This window comes from Drosophila guanche, unplaced genomic scaffold (assembly GCF_900245975.1).
Source record: "Drosophila guanche unplaced genomic scaffold, DGUA_6, whole genome shotgun sequence".
Classification (NCBI taxonomy): domain Eukaryota; kingdom Metazoa; phylum Arthropoda; class Insecta; order Diptera; family Drosophilidae; genus Drosophila; species Drosophila guanche.
In genome coordinates, this window is record NW_022995751.1 from 3,660,894 (window position 1) to 3,682,402 (window position 21,509).

At 47.0% G+C, this 21,509-nt stretch overlaps 4 protein-coding genes across 4 annotated transcripts in view; all 4 read left to right on the forward strand.

Annotated features, from left to right (window-relative positions):
* The first annotated feature begins 888 nt into the window (after window positions 1-888).
* Window positions 889-3,446, forward strand: LOC117587069 (cilia- and flagella-associated protein 52). Its single transcript, XM_034277513.1, has 5 exons — window positions 889-1,357; window positions 1,414-2,118; window positions 2,178-2,407; window positions 2,459-2,675; window positions 2,735-3,446. The coding sequence occupies exons 1-5, from the start codon at window positions 936-938 to the stop codon at window positions 3,381-3,383; spliced, it is 2,223 nt and encodes a 740-aa protein (XP_034133404.1). The 5' UTR covers window positions 889-935; the 3' UTR covers window positions 3,384-3,446.
* A 469-nt stretch (window positions 3,447-3,915) lies between these two features.
* On the forward strand, window positions 3,916-5,751 carry LOC117587049 (coiled-coil domain-containing protein 22 homolog). The gene has a single exon (XM_034277485.1). It carries the CDS (start codon window positions 3,986-3,988, stop codon window positions 5,657-5,659), a length of 1,674 nt encoding a protein of 557 aa, XP_034133376.1. The 5' UTR covers window positions 3,916-3,985; the 3' UTR covers window positions 5,660-5,751.
* Window positions 5,752-8,377: 2,626 nt separating this feature from the next.
* LOC117586976 (four and a half LIM domains protein 2) overlaps window positions 8,378-21,509 on the forward strand; it is a 53,564-nt gene continuing 40,432 nt past the window's right edge. Inside the window, exon 1 of the mRNA XM_034277363.1 lies at window positions 8,378-8,500. Within this exon, the coding sequence (XP_034133254.1) occupies window positions 8,420-8,500 (81 nt within the window). The 5' untranslated portion in view covers window positions 8,378-8,419. The remainder of the gene's footprint in view (window positions 8,501-21,509) is intronic.
* LOC117586982 (serine/arginine repetitive matrix protein 1) lies at window positions 18,226-20,370 on the forward strand. Its single transcript, XM_034277380.1, has one exon. It carries the CDS (start codon window positions 18,348-18,350, stop codon window positions 20,070-20,072), a length of 1,725 nt encoding a protein of 574 aa, XP_034133271.1. The 5' UTR covers window positions 18,226-18,347; the 3' UTR covers window positions 20,073-20,370.

The following is a 21,509-nucleotide window of genomic DNA, read 5'->3' on the forward strand; positions in this document are numbered from 1 at the left end:
GGGGCGGGAGGAACTAACAGTGTGACCGCATACTTAAAAATGGATATACCGCATGACCCTCCAACAAATACCGAAATATAACGTGTAACTTTTCAAAATATTCCGCTCAATATTACCAGCTAGATGAGACTCTTAGCTCTAAAACTTTAATTATAATCAAATCAGTATTAATTTCTCCGCAAGATTGTCTAGTTTCCATGACTATCCTTAGTGGAATATTTATAAATTTAGTTTAAAACTAAAAAGGGCAACCGACAAAAATATCATAAACCGTTACGTAAGTGGGCATGGGATTTACGCAATTTGACAACTTTGTGCAGCCGGTATGCATTTGGAAACCCTATTATAGGCCGATATACCGTAAATATATGCATTGAAGTCTTTTTCGTCGATAAAATATCCCCAAAAGTATATAATACACCGTATATGGTCACGCTGTAGCGGAACGGTTTTGGTATGCATCTTGGAGCTTTGGGCGGGAGACACTAACTAGTTGGCGAAAAAATATGACTGACCCGAAGAAAAATACCGAAAAGCTCCTTCTCATATATCGTAAAAGTTCTGATGTAAATTACATTCCGCGTTTTTGATATTCGGTGGAATATTAAAAGATAGTTAGCACACTCGGTACTTTATATATAATTTTAGGTGACTGATTAATCAATTTTCTACAAGATTTGTTAAATATAATGCCTTCTGTTAATAGCACAGTTTATAAATTAAGGTTTCAGCAAAAAAGCTCAACAAAATGTTCACTTTTAGTAGATGGCAACTACACACATCAGCTGTTGTTTGTGGGCTTCCAGGCAACGGTTGCCATTTGAATGAATATTTTGAAAAATTAACAATCCCTGAGCCGGCTGTCACAGGCTGTTTATAGCCAAACAACAGCCAGACTAAAAGTATTAGTTGCTAAATATATTTTGTAATACATTATGGAGCAACCCGAGCAGTGCCAGCAGCTAAAGCCGCGTGCAATTTTCGGTATTAACGGCAAGGTGGAGAATGGCGTGCGCCAGCATCCGACTACGGGCGACATTATATTCGCGCTGGGCAACAAAATCGGCATTGCCGATCACAACAAGAACTCGCAAGAGTTCATTGCAGGCCACACCAACACCATATCGTGCCTGGATGTGAGCAAGAGCGGCAAATACATTGCCTCGGGGCAGATAAATCACATGGGATTCCGAGGCTATGTCATCATTTGGGACTATTATCAGCGCAAGGAGATTTCGCGTCACGATCTGCACAAGGTTAAGGTGCAGGCCATATGCTTCACAGCCGAGGATCGCTTTGTGGTGTCCATTGGCGGCGTGGATGATGGCTCCGTGATTGTCTACGACATGGCATCATTGTAAGTTCATCGGAGGGGAATCTCTGACACAGTTCCTTAAATGTTTCTCTTTGCAGCTCTCCCATTTGCCGGCAGCCTGCTTCGCGTGCCATTTCGGGCAATGCTCTGGGTGTGCGGCCCATGCACAATAATCCATTTTTCTTTTTGACTGCCGGCGATCGTCATCTGCGTCTGTGGAGCATTCTGCGGGATCAAAAGAAACTCTACGTCCAGGACGTGCACATGGCCAGCAAGACGCGCGTCTTCTACTGCGCGCGCATCAACAAGAAGGACGAGATTGCCTACCTGGGCACCGGCACGGGGGATATCGTGAAGATCACACTCAACTGCTGCGATCGTGATAATGTCAGTCGACCGGGCACCACCAGCGGCATCTTGGGTGCCTTTGGCACACACAATGCCCGCAAGCCCTCGGGCCGGGACTGCAATCGTTATGTGAATGGTGTTCGGGCTCTGTACATCGTGGACGATGGCCGTTTGCTCATTGGCGCTGGCAATGGCGACGTGGAGCTCGCGGAGGAGCGCACCGATGTGCCGCTCATCAATTTTCGTGATTATCCCGGTCCCACTTGGCCGTATCTGCGCGTGCTGAAGACGACGCGCGTCTCGGGGCTTATATCCTCGTTTGTACGCTCCACCTCCGATTTGTTTTACATTTGCACAGACACCAACGAGATCTACGGATTGACCATAAGCACTTGGAAGCTAAAGCTGTTGCGCACATGCCACACAAAGTCCGTTTACAGCATCACATTCCCCAAGTGAGTTGGAGCGTGGCCTACCAAATGGTTCCTTGTGCTGATTCCATGTCTTTTTCCAGGGCATATGCTGCGGTTTTTGCCACATCGGGCAAGGAGTGCATTCGCATTTGGTCGTCGGGCCGCAAGCAGGAGCTGCTCCGCATTATGGTCTACAATTTCAACTGCGCCGCTGTGCGCTTCACCCACGATGGCACCAGCATTGTGTCCGTGTGGAACGATGGCATCATACGCGCCTTTACACCCATCACGGGGCGCCTGATCTACGCCATTCCCAATGCACACAACAAGGGTAAGGCGATGTCCGCTCCATGGAGTACCTAATCCCTATTACTCTTTGCAGGCTGCAGCGCACTGGCTGTGTCCTCCACGGGTCGCCTCATTGTCACCGGCGGCATTGAGGGACAGGTGCGCGTGTGGAAGATCGACCCGTATCGCCAATCGCTGATTGGCGTGCTCAAGGATCACTCGGGTCCCATCACATCGCTGGACATTAATCATCTGGACACAGAGGTCATCTCGGCCTGCACCGACGGCTCCTGCGTCATCTGGGACATCAAGTAAGTCGAGTCTATCTGGTCTATATCTTCCATTGATGTGTGTGCCTGTCCTTTTGCAGCCGCATGACCCGCAAGCAGGTTGTCACCGCCAACACACAGTTCATGTGCGCCGCTTACTTTCCCACTGGGGTGCAGCTGCTCACCTGTGGCGCCGATGGTAGAATCATCTATTGGATGGTCTACAATGGAGCGATGATACGCGAGCTGACTGCCTCCAAGAAGTCCTCCGTCAACTGCATCTCAATGAACGACACCGGCGACTACTTCATCAGCGTCGGCAGTGATCTGCAGGTGAAGCTTTGGGACTACAACAAGGGCGAGGTGGTGGGCGTGGGCTCCGAGCATGCCTCATCCGTGATTAGCGCCGCCTACAGTCCGTGCCTCAAGATGTTCGTGACTGGCAGCACCGATGGCTCGCTCATCATTTGGGATGTGCCCCGCGACTTCTGGGGCAGACCCAATCCCCCCGATGCCCCAGCCTACTCGCTGAATAATGCCACATCGAAGGGCAAACTCAACAATGTTCCCTCTCGCGTGGATTCCGGCTCCAAGGTGCAGGCAAAGGGCGAGAATATCGATGGGCTGCTCAAGGCAACGCCCAAGGACGACATTTGCTGTGTCGAGTGTCCGCCGTGCGCCCAGAAGGAGAAGAAGGCCTCCGATCCCTTTGCCGAGTGCAAGATTGTGCCCGACGTGAGAAAATGTTGAGCGTTTTTTTAGTTAGTTAAGTTATCATTCTGCAATGCAAAAATAAATTCAGTCGTTCTTTGATCTTTGAGTTTTTTCTGTTGCGCGGTAGAAACCGATTAATTTAATCGGTGACTGTGGCAGTGCTGAGGTAATGCTTATTTCAAAAACAATTCAATAAAAAGGAGTACTCAAAAGTGTCAAATCTTGTGGAGAATTAATTCATCTGTCGGAAAAAATTATATCTCAAGTGCTAAAAGTCTTAACTAGCTTTTAATCTTAAACTGAATATCAGAATCGGAAAATATGATTACCGAATATAAACAGCGATCGATTAACCCATTGTCGATCAGCCCCTCTCCCGTCAATTTACGCATGAAAATGATGACACTTGTATAAGTCAAGCGCAGATCAGGTGAAAAATAATCATGTAAATGGTGTTTGTGCAAGAGAGCAAGACAAAAAGAACCACCAAACATAATTATTTGCAGCGGCTTATTGCAAGCTTTTCTAGAGGGGTGTTTAGTGGGTTAACACCACTCCTGTTATCGATAAATGACCAAAAGCAGAAGAAGAATTCCTCGTAAAATGGCAAAATAACAAAACAAACAAATAACCGAGCCATGGACGAAGTAGACAAGATAATCATGCACCAGCTGCACCAGGTGGACGCCGGCATAGAGCCCACGGAGGAGCTGGCCAGCTTCACGCCGGAACTGGTGGTGCGAGCTGTCTCCAGCTGCCTGACGGAAATCCGCCCAGAGCTGGAGGTTCCCCGCAGTCTGCCGGGCGGTGCGATGGCTCAGAGATTCAGCGTGGCCACTGCACTGGCGGAGAGCTGCAAGGAGAGCGGCTACCACGGTGACATTGGCTACCAGACATTCCTCTACCCCAATCCCATTGAGCTGCGGCGTCTCCTCATGTTCCTGATCGAGCAGCTGCCGCGGGAGCGTCAGGCGGCGGATGACCTGACAGGGAAGTCGCATTCGCTAAGTGGCAGAGAAATGCTGCAGCGTCAGATACGCAAGAAGCTGACGGCTGAGCTGAAGGCCCTGTGGGTGCCGCAGTTCTGTCGAGCGGTGGGCAACAGGAAATCCCACGGATGCAGCAGCCTTTGCATTGATTTTCGACCAAAATTGAATCTCAATGTGCCGTCGGCCAATGCGGAGGAGCGCACCAAGGAGGTGCAGCAGTACTTTGACCAGCAGGCGCCCAATCTCTTCCAGCAGACAGCGTCCAGCTCCTACGATCTCATTGCCACGGTGCTGCACAAGAACGATCTGGAGCGCTGGGGCCACGGGCAGATCGACTCGGGCATGCTCGGGCTTCTGGCTGGCGAGGATACCGTCATTCCATCATTGGTTCTGGCCACAGAGAAGCCATCATCCACGGCGACTGCCGCGGAGCTGACGCCCCTGGAGGAGCTGACGGAGGAGGTGCAGCAGCTCCGCGCCCAATGCGAGACGCTGCTGGGTGAGCGCAAGTCACACGTCGCTAGAATTGGAGCACTGAAGCAGCGCGAGAGCGACGCCAGCAAGCAAATGGCGGACATTCAACCCCAGTTGAAGCTGCACGAGCGCACCTGCCTGGTGCTGGCCGATTCCGAGCAGAATTTGACCAAACTGGAGGGTCTGCTGCAGGCCACCGAGGCCAAGCGGCACACATTGACGCAGCAGTGGCAGGACTACCGTCAGCCACTGCTGGAAACCCTCGAGACACTGAAGACGGCCAAGGAGGCGCAGCATGTGCAGAGCATTCGCAGCGGCATTGAGCAGCTGGAGCTGGAGCTCAAGGCAAAGACACAACACCACAACGAACTAAACACGGCGCTGCGCACGGCCACCCAGTCGCTGGCACCGCGCAAGGAGTACACGCGCCGCATCCACGAGTTCATTGGGAACATTCGCAAGCAGCGCGCGGACATCTACAGGGTGCTCGATGACACGCGGCAGCTGCAGAAGCAGCTGAATGTGGTGGGCGCCCAATTGCAGCGCCAATTCAACTACACCGATGATCTGCTCTTCCAGAGCGCCAAGCACGATCTGCACGCCAAGAAGGCCTACAAGCTGCTGGCCCAGCTGCACGCCAATTGCACCGAACTGGTCGAGTGCGTCGCCCTCACGGGGAATGTGACGAAACAAATACGCGAACTGGAGGTGCAAATCGATGGGGAGAAGCTGAAGAATGTCCTGACCAGCCTGCAGCAGATCACCGGCGACATTCAGAAGTTTGAGCAGCACATCCAGGAGCTGCAGTCCCAGATCAGCACAGTGGAGAATGCTGTGGCCAAGGCGTAGGCCTCACTTCGACTCTATTTTACCTATGTATTAGTGCCAATTGTAATAAATCAAAGCAGTCAACGCCTAGCGTTGATTTCATTAACCGAAAATTCGATTTTTATTCGAAATAGTATATTTGGTTAGTGATTGGACAAAAGGGTGACGAATAACGTGCAAAAAAAAAATACTGCAAGACAAGAAAATACTACAAAATGCAAGGTGTGTGACCTAAGCAAGGTAGTCGTAAGAGTCGTGGACCTTGACCGCATCAACGAACATCGAATCGCCTATTTTGAAGTTTCCCCTTGATATAACCAGCAAATAAGGCTGTCCTGGCCACAGAAAATTAATTCATCAATCGGTTGAAATTATAGTTATACTGCTGAGACTCATTGTTAACTGACAATATTAGACAGAATATTCAAGTGGAGTAAAGTGATTTCTGTTTCACTGAGCAGATATGTTTTGGTATCTTGCAGAGGGTCATGCGTAGGGTTGTCAAATTTAAAAAAAATATCATACTGCCTGACGGATAGACAGACATGGCCATATCGACTCGGCTATTGATGCTGACCAATACTACTAATAACAGATTATATATTCTTGATGGGGTCAGAAACATTTCCGTCTATGCGTTACATACATATATAAAAATATATACACAACAAAATATCAATATATTGATATTGGTACAAAAAATCACGATATGCATATATATTTTTATTTTAAAAATATCGATATATTGATATTTTGATATACATTTGACAACCCTAGTCATGGGGTTACACGTTATCGATAAAGCCGCGGTCCCACCGTCCACTTGCTTGAATTTTGGACCTCTGAAGCGCGCGTCGTCGGCTGGGGCTTCTCCGTGCTTGTTGTGCTTTCGTTTCGTTTTTGTGTTGTTGATTTACTTTCGTTGGTTTTTAATTTAAAGTAAGCGCCTGCCCAAGCGGTACTCAGGGCTCTCGGTCTCGGTCTCGGCTTTGGCTCAACACTCAAGTCTCGACTCAAGTGGAAGCCGTGTGTGTCGCGAGCCTCTGGCTAGTTTCTTGTGTCTCCTTCTCCCCCGGTGCTTAGGACTTTCCAGAAAAACTAAAATTACACGAGAAAGCAAACCAACAATTGCTAGCCCTAGCTGGCTGGCTGGCTGGCTGGCTGGCTGGCACACATCAAAATAAAACACTTGAGTGGCATTGCTGGGGTGCTGTTTGCTTGTTGCTTGTTGTTGTTGTTGTTGCTTCGTGGTGGTGGTGCTGCTGCTGCTATGTTGTCCATGCCATGCCATGCCGTGTGGCCTGTGCCTGTGCCTGTGCCTGTGCCTGTGCCGCTCCAGAACTTGTTTCGGGCCGGCCTAGAGTTTGGTTTTTGAGTTCTTTTCTTGCATGCGCGCCGATAACACGTTTAACCGGTGTGCGTGTGTGCCGACACTTGCACATGTGTGTGCATGTCTGTCTGTGTTTAAGTGGGGTCCCCAGTGTGTCTGCGTGTGTGTGTTTGTGCCTCCTTCAACAAACTGTTGCTTGCGGCTGCCACTACCGATGACGTCGACGAAGGCCCTTCTGCGGCATTCTGCTGCTGCAGGCCATAATTATTATGCTGCCCTCCCAATTGAATTCCAATTTGAATTGCGATCTGTGAAGGTCGTCGTGCCACAACACACACACACACACACACACACACACATCCATAACACTCAAGTGAGTTTCACCAAATTAATTGGCGGCATTTAGCCGGCCGGCTTGGGATTCGAACGCGCTTGGCTCTGCTTCGTTGAATCTTTGGCGTTCGGGGGGTCAAACAACGTTCGAGAGCAGCAGCACCAGCAGCAAGAACAACAAAATGTTCCGTCTGTCTTTCCGGTTGCCGTTATAATTTTTGTCCATTTCGGGTTACCCGCTCTCACCTTGCCGTGACGTTTGCTGCTAAAAATAACCAATGAACACATACAAACTTAACATATGATCCGTTTCCCGTTGTTTTTAACAATTTGAAAATTGTAACGGCAGTGACAGAACGGCAACCACCACACACACACACACACGCACACCAATACACCAATACCAATGCAAAGCACACTACCGGCAATTAATAAAAAACAAAAGCAACAAAGTGAAGAATGGAAAATCTAGACTCGGGTGCACCGAAGCTTGGAATGCTCTTGGCAAAGTGGAGAAGGCAGCTGGGGAGTTCTTTGTCCGATTAAAAGAGAAACTAAAAACATTTATTGGCTAAGGCTAAGGCTAAAAAGGGGTAGGAGCTCCAAAGAGTTGCTTCCAAACCTTCCCAATCCACCCATAATTATAGCCTTCCCATGCCATAGCCACTTCTGTTCCTGTTCCTTATCATAGCACCATTCCCCTCCCCCCCAGCAAGTGTATTTGCCATAGTAAAGTGAAGTATAAATCGAAAAAAGGTTCCACCAGCCAGCGACATATTTCAATGGCTACGCAATAATTTGTTTATAGAAAACAAAAAACAATAATAATAACCGTCCAAAGAGTAACCAGCAAACGGGAAATTATACGCCAACTGATAAAAGTCTAAAGAAAAAGCAGAAAAGGTTGTTATAAATTTCATTTAATGTTTCGCAGCACCGCAAAAGGCAATACAATAAATAATCTGCGGCTATTATTAAACGAAAAAGGAAAGTGAAAAGTGAAAAGTGAAAAGTGTAACCAAAAGCAATATACGAAGGAAGTGTAAGAAGTAATTAGAACAAACCTGACCCAACCCCAAGGAGCAAAACGAGACCAGACCGAGGAGCATTTGTTAAATATGACACCATCGCCGACCAAGGAGCTCGTGAGTGCCACACCGACAATTTCCCGACGTCCGCGTGAGGAATTTGCCGAGAAGGTGAGCCAACCAAGGGATATACAAACCATCCAGTACTTCCTGTGTGTATTTCCATTAATCGAACCCACAGAATTGCCCAGGCTGCCTTTCAGACGAACACCCACCCAACAAATATAAACATTTTTTTGTTTGGGGGCCTCTGCTCGGCTCGATCTTTATAGATTTTGTTCATTTATTGTACTTTTTAAATCGTGGCCAGTTTGTTTGTTTGTTTGTTTTTTGTGCAATGCACAATAAAATATATATGTACTCGATCCGTGCCGCGTTCAAATAAATATCGCTGTCATCACTATTTTTCTCGAACTCTGTCGTAATAGCCGCCAGCTGCCTTCCCCTCTCACCTGAGTGTTCTACATACATTATGATTTCCGTTACTGCATCTGAGATTCCCTTGGCACTGCCTGCCTTTGCCCGACATTCATTTCCGTCTAGACTCTAGAGTGTGCTTTGATTTTTGGCTCCGTCCATTGCTTTTCTTAGCTCTGACTAATCGAATTCTGCCGCTGGCCATGGTACCCCCGGACTGATAAGATATCATTTGGCAAGAGCCATAATCGTAGCTGTTCTATCAGCTTTTGCGTTTATAAATGGCAGGGAGAGAGCTAGCGTAATAACTAATAATATTTATAGAAATTGGGGCAGATTTTAGCTCCAATTTAGCAGCAAATTCCAGCTGTACTTTCAAGCTAAGAATTTGCCACATTAAAATTCCAAACATTTTCCTTAGATTTGCATTCTCATTTCACGCTGACGTCACTTACAGACACTTGAAATGCAAATAACTAAAAGACTAAACACTTGCAGCAATAACAAAAGAAAAGACAAGCAAAAACAAATTTTAAAATTCAAAGCCAGTGCCCTAATGAGAGGTCAATGTAATGTGGAGAGCGAGTGGAGTACCCCCCGTGAGATGTGGAATGTCGAGTAATCGAGCGATCTGTAAACTGGTATTAAGTGTAGAGGGAATTAGCATTTTGCAAGATGTATGCACGGCTTAATAGATGTTGAACGGTTACAGATTCAAATGCAAATTAGTTTATATTTATATTTATTTGTAGCCAAGATCTGCGATTCAGACAAAAGCTGTCACCAGACCACGCCCCAGGAATGTGATACGGAGAGAGAGAGAGAGAGAGAGAGATGTCAAGACTTTGAGGCAACGAAAACCGAAACAATTTAAGGGACAACTCTCCACGCACAGCAAGCAGTGGGCTTTGATTTTGTCTTTGTTTCGTTTTCCGTTCATTTCTTGTCAATTGATTGATTCGCCACAGTCGGCCGCAAGTTGTTTGCAGATCAATCAATTGGTTGCACATGCCTGTGAGTACCTGTGCCGCGGGAGTTGTACACAAACACACATGTATATTGTACATATACTCATGTCTGCGGCTGTCAACGTTTGTCAGTCAAGCGTCTAATGCAAGCGAATTTAATGGCATTGACCATGAAGCTAATGCGAAGCGGAGGAATAAAGTTTGCATACCCTTGCCACGGGGTATTCTGGGTTGAACAGGCACCTGCTTGAACCGCTCTAGAATCCCATAATTCCTGCAAAATAACTTCCTTCATTCATTCATTCATATGTGTAGATCAATGTCATAGGACTGCCAGCTAATTTGGTTTTTAATGGTGATGATGATGATGTAGCCTGCGTGGCCAGCCTTAAAAACGTCCAGCATTGAAGGCTAAAAATGTTGAATGGTTTCTGTGGCGTGCTAACAGCTAATTTTGTATATTCTGCATATGCTGTTTGCACATTAGCAAAAAAACAAAAGCCAATGCAGAAAATATTGCTTAAAAGTCACGAATTTTTGATACCCTTTCGCAGAACGAACGATTTCTACAATCAGAATGATAATTTCTACACAAACTTCTTCAGAGTGCTTCCTATGATATTTGCCTCTCGATCCTTACACAAAATCTGTAAAAATAGGGAAAGTTTCCCCATGGCTTCTACCATGTATAAGACCCTTTCCCCCAAAAAGGGTATCCCCAGCGAAAGAGAACGAAAATGAGAACAAAAATTGCCGCGCCACATAAAACGACATGCCGTGCGAAATCTGATGCAATCGATGAGATCATCCCACAGCAAAGGCAGCAGCAAAGAATCTTGAGAGACCGAACCCAAAGCCAAATCCCCGTACTCACACGAGCGTGCTATAAGTCGTCCATAATTATACAAATAATAAGCCAAGAGCCACAGCCACAGCCACGAGCCACGAGCCAACATAATCGTCTCATTAGCTGGAGGAAACAAAAGTTACCCTTGGCTGATCGTTCGATTCTAGATGAGACATTTCCAGCCTGGACTCTGAGTCATTTCGAGGCCAGCCAGCCAGCTTCTTGGTGCATCATCATCCTTGTTGTGCCCAACTTTGTTGCATTTTGACTTTCAATTTCTTGTACACTCAAAGAAAACCCCGGGCAAAACATTTTTAATTAATTGAAAGAACATTTTTTTGCGTGTTGTTTAAGTGCCTCGCTCCGAGAAGGTGTAAAAATTATAATTATAATGGATTTCGGTTTTTGATATTAATCTTTATGGGCTCCGTCCAGTTCGTTTGCTTGATTTGTTTTTTGTGCCTTTTGCTTCCTGCTCTTTGGGGCTGTTGAATAAAAACTAGAACTGAGTCATCGGAGTCATTATTCGCAACCCCAAAGAGCATCTCGAAGCGGCTTCTGTTGGCACTTCTTTGTGTAAAATATACTCTTGAAGAGGGTATGCATGTGAGGACTGTGAGTTTGGTTAGCAATTAGGAAAGAAGATTGGAAAATTCAATGACAAATGGGCTACTTTGTGCTCTTTCAAGGAGATCAAGCGAATGTAGAAGGTATCCTTTAGCTCTGTGTTCTGCTTCTCTTATCCAAATTGAAAGCAATTTTTATATATGCATAACAAAGTGCATTTAAATCTGCGACTAGCTGCCTGCTCTTAAGCCTTTCATCCTTTTACATTTTTTTGCAGTTTTTTTTGACACTGTGAAACCCGAAGCAGCAGCCAGTTTGTCCCCTATCGGTGCTCCCCACTTTTGTGGCTTTCCAAATGCCGTACCCATTCCATTCCATATACCATATGCCAGAGGCAGATAAAAATGTGGTGTGTGTGTGTGTGTATACATAGGTGCTGCGGCTACGGCTATGTATTTGCATTTGGAGAGGCTTATTTGCGTTTTCAAAATCAACTCAAGCGCCTTGCACTTGCCACGAGCTAAGTACGGCCAAAACGGGTGGCAATCCATCGACTGGTGGACATCTGACATCTCACTGACAACATTGTCAACTGTTTAATTGCATTATTAGTTTTCATTGCTACGAACATTTGCGTGCAAATTGCTTCAGATGATGAACCCCAGAGCCACTTGGAATTTCGGCTAACGATGATTCTGAGGCGTCTTGGGTTCCACTGAGGGAAACAAATGCTCCAACTAGAAGCAAGTTTGATGAATGAAAAGACTTGGAGAAGAGAAATTTGTCATTCAATCCAAGACCTGGGCGAAGATTGTATAGAATGAAGATGGTATCACCGTTAAAGGTGAGAAGAACAACAACCGTATCTTTGCCGGACTCTTTGATCGTTGATTTGTATGGCAAATATGACAGATGTGGTTGGAGAGTGGCTTTTCCTTAAGAGTATTTTCGGTACAGGTTTATGTGGATTTTAAACCTCTGCTCATTCTTTAAAATTGCTCCATCTGAATGTGACTATCAGCGGAATCTTTATTTAAATGTTTCTCTTTGGTTCCTCTAGCAAAGGTTGCTCAGAATTCATAAATCAAAGTTACCTTTTCCAATCTCTGCTCATTTTTTACCCAATTTGTAGCCTTAGTTTTTCAAGAACCATTGTTTTTCGCAGTGTCCCTTCATTTGGTGTTCATTTTGGGTCTTTTTGGGTAGATTGTTGCGTGTGGCGTTGTCTCATTGTTGCTGCGGAGTATAATATATTTCCCAATGGGCGTGTTAGTTAGATACATAGATACGGCGAGTGGTCGTTTGGCCGCCTATGGATATCATCTTGCACACCTTTCCAAAAAGCCACTGAGAAGAGGGTAGGTGGGTGGGTGCTGGGGGCTGGTGCTGGTGCTGGTGCTGGTTTGGGCCAGGGCCAGGTGGCAGCGGGCCCTGCCCTGTCATATCACATGGCAGTGTTTGCGCAATGGAATGCCGTCACGCTATCGTTAGTGAAGAGGGTATTGGGGGATGGTCTCATCATCATTCTCCTCCTCCTCCTTCTAGTGCTTCCGCTGCTGCTGCTCCTTTTCCNTCCCCCCCCCCCCCCCCCTCCCGTTCAGTGTCAGTTTTTGGGCACCCGGAGGCGTGTCGGCCTTTGTCATACATTTATTCCTGTTATTATTAAATTAATTGATTTCGACTTTAATACGTTTATTTTGGAACAGCTGGCGAAATGCTATTAAAACAAAAGTTTACGCTCGGATCGTTTTGCCTATTATTAGATAGACGCAGCGAAAATCTCCATTCGAAACATCAATTTTGCTTTAACTACGAGCATTTTATTCAAATTTTGTTTGCTTTGCGATCTTTCAGTTTTTATTTGTTCGCTTTTTTTGGGACGACTTTGAACCCGCGTAACCCCAATTTGTATCCAAATGTATTTAGCATATTTGTTTATATCTTTTTTCTGTGCGGTGCGACTATTTAGCCTTAATTTTAGCCAATCATTTACGCAAGTCGACAATTTCACACCCAACGAAAAGCCAGTTTTAGCATTAGGATTGTATTTAAAGGTGTTTCAGCGAACTGGGAATACTCTTTGAGTAAGCTTAAGCTCTGCTTTTGTGACGTCAGAACGGTGCGACTGTGAGGTGAAAAAGATAATCTAGAATTAAGGAACGCCCTGCTTAGATTCCACAAAGAGCAAAGAGAGGAAGCTTAAAGCAGTGCAGGAACAGAAGAGCAGTGAGAGTAAGCTTAAAGCAGTGCAGCATCTGAAGAGCAAAGAGAGGAAGCTTAAAGCAGTTCAGTAACTGTATGGCACAGAGAGGAAGTTGAAAGTGCACTGCACTGATATGCAGTTATTATCACTGATCGAAGGCAAGAGATTGCTTAAACTAAGATAGTAATTAGTAGGGTTCCATTGCACGTTCTCTTTATATGTCAGTTTGATATTTAAGAGTCCAACTAATACCATTTCTCGTATGACTGCCAGAGATTATATTTCTGTAATTAATAATGCAGACAGAATGCGTTACTCCCTCTTCCCCATCTCTTTTACTTGGGCTGCCGCTGTTTTAAAAATAAAACTCTACGTCATCGTTTAGCATTTGGCACTAGGCTGCATGCAAGCAGTCACTGTGTCTGTGCCTCTCCCGGCTACCGCCTCCTTCCTTCTCCAGCTACCATGCAGCCAGCCACACATACGGCCTTTCTCCAAAAATGTTCAAATAAAACAGTCATGGGGGCAGGCAGCCCAGCAGTCAGTCCCGTTCCCTTCCCACCATTACCCCGCTGACACAGAGCTTTGTTTTTGTCGTTTTTTGCAAAAACCTCGCGTCATGCGTGCCTCCACTTGGCACCTATTTATGTGCAAACATACATACATACATATATTCATACATGTTTTATGTACAAGTTTACAGTTGAGGTCAAAATAGCATAACCAGCAGCATATCACAAAGACTACATGCTGCGTGGTGTGCCTTTTTATTGCAGTGCTATAATTGCGACCGCTGCTGTGTTGGCTCTCTGGCAGCATTTACGAGTATTTTTGTTTGCTTGTACGAGTATGAATATTATGGTATCCCATGTAAGTACGAATATTGGATGGACCATGCACTCCCCCTCACTCCTCCTCACTCCTGCTGATGGTCTATTTCTCTTCCCCTTCATCTGTTTTCCTCTTCGTCGGCTGCGGCTGCTGGAGGCGGCGGCTGCTGTTTGGAGTTCGCGGTCTCTGTGCATTGCCCGCCGCCGGCAACCGGTCACGTTTACTGTTTCTGTTGCTCTCACACACACACCAACACACTCGCACACTCGAATTCTCTTAAATGGTAGGCCAGCACCGCACCAGCTGTGTGTGCTCTCTATAACTGTAAAAACATGCTCGCCCACTTCCTTTGGAGCCGGCTGGAACACGTTGGAACGCATTGTCCAGGCGTCGTTTTGTTTGGCTCCCCCCTCGCTCCCCTGCCAATCTTCATCTCCATCTGGTCCGCAATCTCTCGCTCACCAGCTTCTCAGCAATCTTCTGCTTGCTCTGCTCCCCAATCTCTTACTCCCTCTCCTTCCCCCACTCTTCGGCCATCTCCATCTCCCCCTTTTAACCAATCTCCTTCACACATCTCCATTACCCTCTCTCCGTTAGAGTGCGTTCGAGTGTTTGTGTTAATTATACACTAGCCGCGGGAACTTACGGCAGGTGAATCAGATCTCCATTTACATAAGTACATAATATGTACATAATAAATCAACGATCAATTGCAAATAAATTCTTACTAAAAAGAACAGAAAATAATTGTATCGTTTACCATAAACTATCTCCCATAGTACCCTCATCTTTTAGGGTATCTTAATCTTCGTCTTCAGTGGCAAAACTTTCTTTCACGGTTTTGTTAATTGTGCCAAATGTGCACATAAATATCTACACACAGCAATCGCAATATACAACATACAATATCCAATTCCAATAACTGATGTATCCAATATAATTCAACATTTTTCAATTTCAACACCCACCCATAATTTTTGTTGGCTTATTTGTGGCTTTGTTGTGTTTGTTGCTGCTTGCCATTGTCGCTGGCACTGGGACGGCGCTCCCTTCGCTCTCCCACCAAACAGCTGTCATTGTGTGCCCCGTCTGGCCGTATTATCACTGTGTGTGTGTGTGTGTGCATGACTTAATAGCGTATAAATGTTATACATGCATATGCGAGTAGGAGTATGTACAGACATTTATTTGATACTTTGCACACAATGCACTGGCCATTGGCCAGACCAACCTTCATTCATAATTGGATGTCATTCAAATATTGATACCCTTGCAGGCAGCGTATCATAGGGGAGCGGCTTGGAGAACACTCAATGGTAGATGTTGCAATGGGCTGCTGTGGGGTTCAATAAATGTTTACCATTAAGCAATTATTCCCAAAACAAACATGGAAAGCTCAAAGCATATTTGTGGCCATAAATGCCCGAAAGATTTAGATTTTTTCCATAAATATTTCCCTTTTTTATGGCTTAAGGAAATGCAAACAATATTTTCCATGAAATGTTGCAGCTCAATAAATAGAAGAGAATAAATAGTAAGGAATCGTATATCATTTATGTGGGAAACTAAATCCTAGATTTATTATACCTTTAATATGCGTTCCTGCCACTATTGTATGTTGTGCAGATGTTTCTTCTGCAAATGATTTATGCAGCACTCGAGCCATAAATTGTTTGAATATTTCTTATAACACTTTCTTGACTCTTCGAGGAACCTACCTCAACACTCCTACAGCTTCCTTTGAAGTGGAACAAAGCGAACAAAGTAGAGTTTGTGCAGAACACTATGGCAGCAGCAGTTCACATCCGTTGTATGATTAATTCATGGCCTTTTCCATGGGGTCAACGGGTTGTATGAGTAATATTTCGATACGAATCGTTTATTCATGGAGGTTTGCGCTTCGTTGCGTCGCAAAAATAAACACATAACTGCTCCAATTTGTTAGTTATACATATTTTATTAATCTTTCCACAATAAACATTTTGGCGCAGCAATATTTCTCTGGGCGCAAGCAGCCACTCGACTGTGTGTGGCATCAACATGCGGTGCGGCGTGTGGTGGCAAGCTCTTCTCCCTTCTTGCTTTCTTTGCTGAACGCCTGCAGATGCGGTTGGCCTGCAGGGGGGTTCGGGCCGAAAGTGTTTATGTGCGGAAGATGCTGCCTCATGCTTCTGCGAATGGCGTGAACTTTCCTCCTCCTTTACCCCACACTGGGATCTGCGTTGCTTTTCTTGCTCTTTCGCCCCCCTGCTGTGATTTCAGATTGCCCCACCAAGTCCACCACACCGGAATGGTACTGTATTCTCCAGCCAAGAGTATTTCGCTCCTCGCTACATGATTATTTCTTTATACTCAAATGTTTAACACATCAAATAAACATTCCATGCGGCATTCCAATTGAATCGAAGGTGTGCCACAAATGCTATGATTCCCTCTGCAAATATTCAATTATTTCGGTGAAAATGCAACTATTTAGTCAATAAATATAGATCAATTATGGCACCTCTTAAGGTCATGTTTTTTCCTTAGGAAGCCTCAGGATTCATCTTGGAGCAAAAACAGGCAATGTGTTAGTTCACACGAAAACCCACAGCTGGCGCCACTGTTACTTTACATGATCAGTTTCATACATTTCAGCTTTTGTCAGAATGTAAAACATCGATTCGCTGTAGGCGCGTAGTTCAAATGTGGGCAGCACAGTCGTGGCCTCTGGAATTGGGCAGCTGCTGAAAACTTAAATTCAAATTGCAAAAGGATTTGGTTGAATTTCCCCATCTGATTTATGGCCCAGCTGGGGGATTCGGGCATGCCACTGCAGATGCTGCTGCTGCACCGTCCAATGTGTGGCTCGGGGCTCTCTATTTTGAGTGCATGTTTAAGCCTGTCTGTGACCGCCAGTAAACACATTAAAATATGCATGTTTAGGCCCTGTTCACGCGGTACAGTCAGCTCCATGAAGTGCTTAAAATATGCATGCTTTAATTGTCCAACACTCGAGTTTCACAGACACTTCAGACACACACAGATACAATCTAATGACGGGGCATAAAGCGTTTGCTTGGTGCTGGTGGTGGCGGAATCGGAAGCGAAACAAATCAAAATTGCCACCAAATGATCGAGACAAAAAAACCCACATCACACGGCGCACAACGCAAATCAGCTCACAGTTCCCAATCACTCATTAGACCGACACAAAGAGGCGTCTGTCTGTTGATAGAATGCTCCCCCGTCGCACACCTGAACTCAGTTTGCCCGATTTGACACCCGGTAGCCAGAGCCACAGCGAGGCATACGCATGGCAAAGGGGCATATAAGGCAGCTTGCAACAGGAAGAACAGAAGCCCAAATGGAGTACCCCCATTCCTTATAGGCAATACTTGATTGTCACTTCCTTAAGCAATGAGCTCCATAAAGGGGTGTGGCATATTTTTGGGCTACTGAAATGGAAAGAAAGATCATTGAACTTTCAACTTTCTACTTGTTAAATTATACAAAAACTAACATTTAAACGGCAAAAGTTCATCTTTCCATTGTTCTAGCAATTGTTTGCATTAAATTTCCCCTCCACTGGGTATCCCATTCCTCTCCCAAGTTCTATTCAATAATATTGCTATTGTTTCTATTGTTTATTTGTAAGCGCTAATGCGTTAAATGTGACACTGCTGACCCTCCGCCACGCACTCGATAGCTAATTAGAGCGATTTGTGGCTGGGCATAAATTGAGAAGGAAACTTTAAATAATTTACATAATATTTTAGCCATACGCAGCCAGCAGCCAGCAGCCCGAAGCCGAGAGCCATAAGCTGCGAGCCCGGCTCAGAAAGCTAACAAAACGAAACGAACAAAGAAACGCAGCGAAAAAGAGAGCCAAAGAGAGCGATACAAGAAGAGAGGGAGAGCGCGACTCTCCTACCGCTCTATCGTCTCTTTCGTGTGACAGAAATTCTAGTGATCCGCATAATATGTGAAGTTTTGGCGCCGCCGCTCACTCGCTCGACGGCAGTCGAAAGCGTCGGTTCGGTTTTTCATTTGTTGTTGCCCAAGCCTCTCCTCTCCTCTCCCCAGCGGCGCTTAAGCTTCATCCAAAGGTTCATTTTCCGCGAGAGATCAGATCAGAGCCGAGTGATGTCGTTTTTTCGCAACATTCGCTCCTCGCTGTCGTCATCGTCACGGGCCAAGAGCTCCTCCTCCCGCGACACGACACCGGTGCGTAGCCAGCAATCCTCGCGGCCCGCCAGTGTCATCAGCGTGGGCAGAGCCTCCAGCAGTCGTCGGGACTCTACGACCAGCTCCACGCTGCAGCGCGGCGACACCTTTATACTGCCCGAAACCGATGAGGAGGCCAACAACTCGACGCTGGAGAAGAAGTCGAAAAAGTCGAAAGTGTTTGGCAAGTTCAGCACCTTCACGAAGCGCAAGAAGACGCCCAGTGGGACGCCCGCGGAGGAGGAGGTGGCCAGCTACGAGCATCATCCGAGCGACACGGCCACCAACACGTACTACAAGTGGCGCAGCGATGGCGGCGATCGCCTGCAGGACTACGATGCCCAGTCGGATCCGTTCAACTTCCTCTACGAACAGCAGTCCAGCCTGAGGAATCTGCAGTCGGGAGAGTCCTCGGTGCAGCGGCAGGCCAGCATTGGCTCGAATTCCAGCGGCAGCTTCGACTCCTCCACGTACCGCAAGAGCAAGACGCCGACGCACCTGCGGGAGCAGCTGGAGCAGCTGAAGACCCACTCGAACGACGATCTGCTGGAGGATCAGCAGCGGGAGGAGGATGAGCGCGAGAAGTACAAGACAGTGACGCTGAACAGCTTCAGGAAATCCTTCCGCGAACGCCTGCTGCAGCAGCAGAAGGAGGCGCCGCACAATCCTGCTTGGTTCGTGGAGGTGCCACCGCCGCCCACCCCTGACCCACGCAAGACGAACGGCAACCGCTGGGACTGCAAGGAGAACCGTCCGGATTTCCTGGTCTTTGAGAACGACAACTACCGGCCACAGTCGCGCTCCCCGCTGCGGGATCGTCCCTCCCGCTCGGCCACCCGCTCGCCAGTGAAACGCAACGAAACCTTCCGCGTGGCGCAGCCCTCCCTGCGGCACATGTCGCCCTCGCCGGCACCCTCCATACGGATCGAGATCAAGAACTCCATTTCCCCGCACTCCCCGGGCCGATTCGTGCCCGTGGGCGTGGCCAAGCCAATGCCCACAACGGAGTACTACGCGCAGCGCCTGCTGGCCAGCAGCAATCACAATCACGGCAGGCTGGCTCCGGCTCCGGCTTCGGCTCCGAGAACCGCCAGTCCCAGTGCCTCACAGCGTTGGTATCGCCCGCAGAGCTCTCCCACACGGCTGCAGGCCACGCGGATGAGCGTCGATCCACAACAGTCGCCGCGATTGGGTGTCCCGCAGCAGCAGCCATCGAGGATGAGCCACCAGCTGTCGACGCGGATGAGTCTGGGCCAGCAGCAGCCATCGAGGATGAGTGTGGAGCAGCAGCATCAACACAAGGGTGGCCGGACCCTGGTGCACATTGGCAGTGACCAGAGCAGAGCGCAGTCCTCGGCCAATCCCATGCCCGCGCGAGGCCGTGCACCCACGAGGGTGCAGCTGTACGGCAACAAGCCGCAGAGCACTCGACAGCAGCCTCAGCTGCCATCATCGACTTACTTTGGTGGCCACTACAATGCACCTGCCACAAGCAACGCTGGCAAGCAGCGTGGATCCTCCAGCGGTTTGGGTGTGGCAACAGTCTACGGCGGGGGCGTTCCCACCGTTTATTTGGGGCGTCGCGAACAGCCAATGACACGTGCCCCACGCAATCGATCGCCCATTAAGATGCCTTGGCGATAGAACGAAACAGAGCGAGAGGTATCGAAGCTTGCACTGAAATTCTTTCCAAAGAAAAGACAGCCAAGAGTCGTCTGAGACAAGGTCTCTTGCGTCATGATTGGAGCTGAGCTGCGTTCATTCGATTCGATTCGATTCGATTCGGGGGCGGACTTCGATCGTTAATGATTTATGTATCCATCAGACTCCAGAGTTCGACTCTCCTCTGTTCGGTGTGTTGTGAATTTCGCTACGTAAAATTATTGTTAAGTAAAGATAAATAATACGTAAATAAATGTACGCAAAAAAATTGTCCACACAATTGAACATTTTTGTTGTTGTTGTTGTTATGTGGGATTTACACTGTTTTTTGTTGCTCGAAAAAAGAATACTTAAAAATTGAAAAAAAAAATAAACGAATGTCCCGTGCTGTTGGGCAGCAGAAGAAAGCTTTCTGTGTGTGCTCCCAATAGAGAGTTCTCTGTGGCTGTCCGACTGTCTCTCCGCCTCTCTCTTTCTCTCTGTCTTTCTCTCTGTCTTGCTGTATGACTAACTGTGCATGAAAATGAGCCGTACGTTACGTGACAGGGGCATTAAATATGGTCATCCCCCCGAGTGTGTGTGTGTGTGTGTGTGTGTGTGTGTGGTGTGGTGGCTTGGATTTCTAGTTAGAAAGCAGCTGATGAGATTCTGGCCGTATTTGGTTTGTAAAAATAAATAAATACATATTTGTATTTGTACAAATTATGGCATAAATTGTACCCAGGCACGCCAAACGGCACGATGATGTCAACACAGCGAAAAACAGCTGTGCGCGCGGGGGGAACAACACTTGGGATGCGGGATGCGGATACTCAATCATCAGTTGGCGATGCACAAAAGTAAAAGGAGACAAAAGCGGATCGTGCGCTCATCTCTTTCTCCCCATCTGTCTGCTAATTAGCAGATTTTTTCACTTTCTAAACAACCGCAGGCCAAGTCAGAGCCTTCTTCTGAACTTGGTCAGTGCAACTAGCCTAGCGGCCAGCCACTTGTCTCTCCATACTCCGCACACGATCTTGAACTACATACGGCCATTAGCTGTGCCCGCTGCCCCAGCTTAAGTAGAGTGTGAAAAATACTCGCAAGTTTTTCTGCAATATGAGCTAATAGACGGCGCAGCCGCAGCCGCAGCCGCAACCTTGCCCATATGGCTGGGCGATCTTTGCGTGGGTCTACACACAAAACAGGTTAACATTTGAATCATCATCGGGCACTAGGCATCAGAGCTTAATCGTGATCATTAACTCGTTGTAGTTGTAGTTGTAGTTGTAGTTGCCTCCTGGCCCACCTGCCCTGCCCGGCCCTGTCCATGTGAAAAACTTCACTTTGGGCTTTTTGGTCGGTGAATTTCTCGTTAATTTCTGTCGGTACTTTGTGCCCGTTTTTTATTTCTGTTTCTGTGTGTTTTCTGGGGTTTTA

Excerpts from the sequence above, each read along its gene's own strand:
- LOC117587069 (XM_034277513.1), top strand. The coding sequence starts at position 936 with ATGGAGCAACCCGAGCAGTGCCAGCAGCTAAAGCCGCGTGCAATTTTC. Across the intron at positions 1,358-1,413 it reads GTCTACGACATGGCATCATT|CTCTCCCATTTGCCGGCAGC; the intron begins GTAAGTTCATCG and ends TTCTCTTTGCAG. Across the intron at positions 2,119-2,177 it reads TACAGCATCACATTCCCCAA|GGCATATGCTGCGGTTTTTG; the intron begins GTGAGTTGGAGC and ends GTCTTTTTCCAG.
- LOC117586982 (XM_034277380.1), top strand. The coding sequence starts at position 18,348 with ATGTCGTTTTTTCGCAACATTCGCTCCTCGCTGTCGTCATCGTCACGG.
- LOC117587049 (XM_034277485.1), top strand. The coding sequence starts at position 3,986 with ATGGACGAAGTAGACAAGATAATCATGCACCAGCTGCACCAGGTGGAC.